At 52.8% G+C, this 6,364-nt stretch overlaps 1 protein-coding gene across 1 annotated transcript; it reads right to left on the reverse strand.

Annotated features, from left to right (window-relative positions):
- Positions 1–747: 747 nt before the first annotated feature.
- LOC144115035 (uncharacterized) lies at positions 748–1,284 on the reverse strand. Its single transcript, XM_077649165.1, has 2 exons — positions 1,132–1,284; positions 748–942 (listed from the first exon to the last, which is right to left on the reverse strand). The coding sequence occupies exons 1-2, from the start codon at positions 1,282–1,284 to the stop codon at positions 748–750; spliced, it is 348 nt and encodes a 115-aa protein (XP_077505291.1).
- Positions 1,285–6,364: the final 5,080 nt, after the last annotated feature.

Genomic DNA, 6,364 nt, shown 5'->3' on the forward strand with positions numbered 1-6,364 from the left:
GCATTTGAAACCGGGAGAATGGCCATGCAGTCCCTCCAGCACATAGATTACCGTACCCCGCTGCTCACGGATACCAACACACAGCTGCTGATAGCAAACTTTCGAGATACGGCGTGCAATGTTACCACGACATTCTGGAACAACATAGAATCAGCTATGCCTGGATGCGATCAATCTGGATAAATTTGGACGTGCCTTGCGAACAAAGCGATAAAGCCGCGCGCTGGCAGCTTTGAAAAACGAACAAACAGTACACAGATCCACGGCATTACTCTCCTCTGAAAGAAGCATCGACCCTATGCCTGAAAATAAACAAGGTGACTAGAAACACACAAAACGGACAGTGCACAATAAACACCAGAGAATAGAAACGCTGCGTCCTTTAACGTGCATAATAGGGCTTTAGTCGGACGACATGGGCAACTTCTGGTCGTACGCGGCGTCGCTGGGACTCAGTAATTTCCTCAGGGTCGACTTCATAGTCTATTTCATCTCATCGACGAAGAACCTTGTACGGGCCGAAATAGCGGCGCAAAAGTTTTTCACTCAATCCGTGGCGAATGGGCATCCAAACCCAGACTTGGTCTCCTGGATTGTATTCCGCGCTGCGTCTTCGTAGGTTGTAGCGTCTAGCATCGGTCCGCTGCTGGTCTTTGATCCGTAATCGAGCAAGTCTACGGGCTTTTGCACGCTGAAGGTAGGCGGCAACGTCGACGTTTTCTCCGGTAACATTGGGCAGCATGGCGTCTATAGCGTGGTCGTGCCCTCACTGCCATAGACGAGCCGAAATGGCGTCATCTGGGTGGTCTCCTCCTGCACTGCGGCATTGTAGGCGAAGACAACGTAAGTCAGGATGACGACCCAGGTCTTGTGTTCGGCATCCGCATACATGGCGGGCATGTCAGCGATGGTTTTGTTCAGGCGCTCCGTGAGTCGATTGATCTGTGTACGGTATGCAGTTGTCCTCAGGTGGCTGGTTTGGCTGTAACGCAGGATGGCTTGCGTTAGTTCCGCCGTGAATGCTGTTCCTCTGTCCGTGATGAGCACATCGGGAGCGCCGTGTTGAAGAAGAATGCACTCCACGAAAAATTTGGCGACCTCTGCTTCTGTTCTGTTCGTTAGGGCTTTTGCCTCGGCATAGCGGGTCAGGTAGTCGGTCGCTACGATGATTCGCTTTGACTTTGGGAAAGGGCCAAGCAGGGTCATGCCGATCTGCTGGAAGGGCCTTGAGTGGGGTTCAAAAGGGTTCAGAAATCCTGCTGGTCGGGTGGGAGGTGCCTTCATTGCTAACAATCTCGGCAGGTTTTTACATAATGTGCGACGTCGGCGGGCAGTCGGGGCCAGTAATACTTGTCTTGAATGCGGCGGAGGGTGCGAGAAAACTCGAGATGTCCAGCTGTCGGCTTGCCGTGTTAAGCTTGTAGAACTTATTCGCGGAGACAAGCTGGTGCAACAAGGAGATAGGCTGTTTTGTTTGCGGCGAAGTTTTTCTTCACGAGGACATAATTCTGTACACAGAACAAAGCCAATCCTCGCTTGAACGAGGGGGGGGGGGTGAAGAAAGCTTGCCCTCCAAGTACTCATTGAGGCCTTTTAAGTCTGGGTTCGAGCGTTGCCGCTGTGCAAAAGAGCTGAAGTTGATGGGTTCCAGGAAGGCGTCCCCATGGTCGTCCGGCGGCGGTGAATCGACAGGGGCTCGAGACAGACATATATTAGTGTGGGCAGAGAATAAAGAGTGAAAATTAATGTTGCCCAGCCCGCACCGCTAATGGCACAACGGGCTGCTCGAGACACAGTCGGCATCAGAGTGCTTGCGTCCGGACTTGTAAACGACGGCGACGTCAAACTCCTGGAGACGCAGGCTACATCAAGCGAGGCGGCCGGAGGGGACCTTAAAACTGGCAAGCCAGCACAGTGCGTGGTGATCGCTGACCACCTTGAAGGGTCGTCCGTACAGGCAGGGGCGGAATTTTGACGTATCCCAGATGACGGCAAGGCACTCCTCAGTTGTCGAATAGTTAGCCTCGGCCTTGGGACAGAGAACGGCTGCCCTACGTGATTATACTTTCTCCAGTCCGTCAGTTTTCTGAAGAGGATGGCGCTTAAGCCCACACTGCTTGCGTCGGTATGAACTTCAGTTTCGGCGTGTCCATCAAAGTGCGCGAGGATCGGTGGATACTGTAAATGACGCTGAAGTTCCCTGAGTGATTCTGCTTGAGGCGCTTCCAATTTAAATGGTACGTGTGCCTTTGTCAGTTAGGTAAGAGGTTCGGCGATGCGCGAAAAGTTCTTCACAAATCATGGGCAATACGCGCACAGTCCGAGGAATCTGCGCACAGCTTTCTTATCGGCTGGCGATGGAAACTGTGCGATAGCAGCTGTTTTCTGGGGTTTGGGTGCACTCCCTCCTTGCTAACGATGTGGCCTAGAAATAGCAGCTCTTCATAGTCAAAGTGGCACTTCCCAGCTTTCAAGGCCAGACCGGACGACGTAATTGCCTCTTGTACTGTTCGAAGCCTTTTTAGGTGCTTTTAAAACTTCGAGGCGAAGACAACAGCGTCATCTAAATATACCAGACAAATTTGCCACTTCAGGCCTGCCAGCACTGTATCCATTACACGCTGAAATGTTGCTGGGGTGGAACAGAGACTAAATGGCATCACCTTGAACTCGAAGATGCTTTGGTTTATGGGGGTTTTACGTCCCAAAGCGACTCGGGCTATGAGAGACACCGTAGTTAAGGACTCCAGAAATTTCGACCACCTGGGGTTCTTTAACGTGCACTGACATCGCACAGCACACGGGCCTCTTGAATTTCGCCTCCATCGAAATTCGACCGTCGCGGCCGGGGTCGAACCCGCGTCTTTCGGGCCAGCAGCCGAGCGCCATAACCACTCAGCCACCGTGGCGGCTGAACTCGAGGCCATCCGGAGTAATGAATGCGGTCTTCTCGCGATCACTTCCATTGACCTCTATTTGCCAGTAGTCGCTCTTCAGATCGATCGATGAGCAATAATTGGTGTTGAAGAGCCGGTACAGTGTCTCGTCTATGCGTGGAAGGGGGTAGACACATCCCTCTTCGTTATGTGTTTCAAGAGGCGGTAATCGACGCAGAATCGGAGTGCGCCTTCTTTCTTCCTCATCAGAAGAACCGGTGTCGCCCAGGGGCTCTTCGATGGCTGGATGACATCATGAACTGGTGGGCGAGTTGGTCAGACATGGTTCTTGTAAACCATCGCAACCGCTCGAAGCCAAACAGGGAAAGGTGCTGGGCTTGCTTGTTTGTGGGCTTTCAGCCTTCAGTTAGTCATGACATAACGATATGCAAGTTCCTGGGGGCCGAATGGCAACGTCAATTGAGGTCGTGCAAAGACCACCTGAGGCTTCTTCTTCAGTCTTTAAGCCAAAAGGGACATTGGAAACAACAGCGGCTAACGAAACAGTCCGGCTTGCATGGTGATAATCAAATAGCATTCGTCGACAACATGACAGGGGCTTTGCAAAAAAAAAATCAGCGTCGTGTTTTGTTCCTTCCCTGTTTGGATTCGAGCCGTTGCGCTGGTTTACAAGAGCCATAGATGACATCGTTGTGAAGCATTCCTTCCACTTGGTCCCAGATGGCTTGTCGTTCTCGGGGTGACACACGGTAGGTGCTTTGGCGGAGAGGTCGGGTGTGTTGCTCCGTTACAATGCGATGCTTGGCAATCAGCGTTTGTCGGACCTTCGGTGATGACGAGAAGCACTCGCTGTATTTTTAAAGGAGATTGCGGATGTGGTCTTGTTTGTTCCTGGGCATGGCTGGGTTTATGTCGAAGACGTGCTTGTGATCTTCCTTGGGTGAATCTTCTGGGGCCCGATCGGAGAGGGCGAAGGCGTCGCGAACGTTCGATAGTTCGTCAAAGAAAGCAATCGTCTTTACTTTGTTAACGTGCCGGTATTCTTTGCTGAAGTTCGTCGGTAGCACTTGAGCTTGACCATTGCGGAAATGTGCAATGCCTCTCGCGATGCCGATTCCTTCCTCTGGATGCAACTCCCTGTTCCCCTCCACGAAATGGTTCCCGGCCCATATGGGAATCAATGTGCACTCTGAAGTTGTTAACGCCAATGAGTTGGCCCATGTCTGTGCGCGAGGTCTTACACACCGCGGCGGTTCCGGTAGACTCACGGGCGGCGACTTAGGACTGTACAGGGATTTGCTTCTCACGTTCCATGAAATCTTGGCACATTATCAACTTGCTCGACGGGCGTATCTACCACATGCTCCAAACTGGGTCGTTCCCCTCCAGGGGCCGATTCAGTCACTTCGCACCTAATGTAGAACCCCACTGTCCAGACTGTGGGGAGGCGTACTGCTCTTTATCTCATATGCTCTGGCAATTCCCTGCGTTACGCAGCTCATCGCTTACCACTCTATCCGACTGGGAGGCAGCCCTTAAGAGCGGCGACCTCTCAGAGCAACTACGGGCTGTCCAGAGGGCCTGCGACAGGGCGGGGGACCACAATCTTCCGACCCCGACGTGGGTGCGGCCAGCGACGGCTACGGGGACTCCCTGGAAAGGGAGGTACCCTAACGCGGTTCCTCAGGACCATCAATAAAGTTCTTTGTCTGTCTGTCTGCCCCTCCACGAGAGCGTCCATGTTCTTGGCATCCGTGGCACCTACGGTGACCATGACGCTTGATCGAGGTGGGACGTTCACTTGTTCATCGACGACACTGAGGGCAACATGCTGCTCTGTGGTTGTCTTTGAAGGAATAACTTCGTCCGTCAAAAGCATGATGAGATTGGATCGAAGGTCGATGATAGCCTTGTGTTCATTTTTAAAATCTATGCCCAATATTGCGTCACGGGAACAGTGGGGTAACGTTACGAAGGTCGCAGGATAGGTATGGCCCTTGACAGTCGATCGCGCTGTGTATCTTCCAGATGGCGTAATAAGGTGTCCTCCTGCGGTGCGAATTTGTGGGCCGTCGAAACCTTTCGTGACTTTCCTCAACTCTGTAGCGAATGTTCCATTCATCACAGAAAAAAAAACAGGGGGGTCACTTTCTTGACCTAAAGTGTGGTGAGGCGAAAACCTTTAGCGCGATGTTGTTGCTTGTGTCACTGATGTTTCGTTAAGATGTTAATTAAGTACACACTTCTTCGTGACTCTTAAATGCTGGAGACACTGGAGGGCGCTTGGGAGGCATCCGCCTGATCCGACACCTTTCTGAAAACACTCTCCAGCGTCCTGGACAAGGAGAACTACATATGCGTTGGCAGGAAGTAACGTAGTCGTTAGCACGCGCGGCTGCTGAACGGAAGGGTGGTGGTTCGATTCCCATCGTATACAAATGTTTTTTTTTTTTGTTATCGAGTGTAAGAACTTAACGGACGGATGGACAGACGGACGCGAGCATGAGCCATTAAAGGCTTTCGTCTTAATAATAGGTCCCTGTGTCAACTAGAGCGGTAACTTTCAGGCCGTCGATAGCCACCTCCAAGTCAGATGTCCTGGCTCTTGCATTGCAGGTCGTTCTTGGCGTCGAGTCACGGCTTCGTCGGGCATGTGAATCGTGGATAGGGGTGTAGTTGGTGCTTTTCAGGGTGTGGGCGCCATTTTGAAGTCCGGTAGCTTCGTGGTCGAGCTCATGTTTGTGTGCGTTGCCGGCGCAGTGGATGTAACGTCTTCATGCGGCGTGTTCGGTGGGGGATCGTCGTCGTTTCGCTGGTGAGCAACCTGACCTCCAAAGGTTGCTTTCTTTAGTTTTTCCTGAGAGGCATGGTGGACCTTTCGCGACGAACCGCTGTATAGCTGCGGCCCGGCGACTCAAAACCCGGCGACGCGGACGCTGATGGTGAGCGGGAGAGACGGCTAGATGACACGTATTCCTCTCGACGCAGGTACTTCGGCCGGGACGGGGTCGTGGGGCAACAACTGAGAAGCCACTCTAACCCATTCTTTTGTAAGGCCAGCGCCGAACAATGTGGCCGGTTTCGCCGCAATTGAAGCAGAGCGGGCGGCGCTATTCGGTGGTCCTCCAGAGATCGGCTTTTCTTTGGTGGGCTTGCAACTGAGTTGAGCGGGTGGGCGAGTGGGTTCTTTGGGGCGGTGTATACGGTCCCTGGCACTGAGTGGAAGGACGCCTTTGGCTGCGCACCGTGGCGGCGTAACTCATGGTCTGGAGTTGTGTGGCCGTCGAAATCGCGGTGCCAGTGCCTGTTGCACTTCTCGCATCACATCCATGAGGGTCGGTTCTTCAGGCTGTGGGAAGTTGGAAGCAGTTGTCGTAGCTCCTCGCGGACGATTTCTCAGATAACTTCCCGCATGTTGTCCTTGAGGGGGGGGGGGTTGTCGTGTCCGGACGAATTTTACAGACATA

The sequence above is a fragment of the Amblyomma americanum genome, chromosome 1, assembly GCF_052857255.1.
Source record: "Amblyomma americanum isolate KBUSLIRL-KWMA chromosome 1, ASM5285725v1, whole genome shotgun sequence".
In the NCBI taxonomy this organism is placed as follows: Eukaryota; Metazoa; Arthropoda; class Arachnida; order Ixodida; family Ixodidae; genus Amblyomma; species Amblyomma americanum.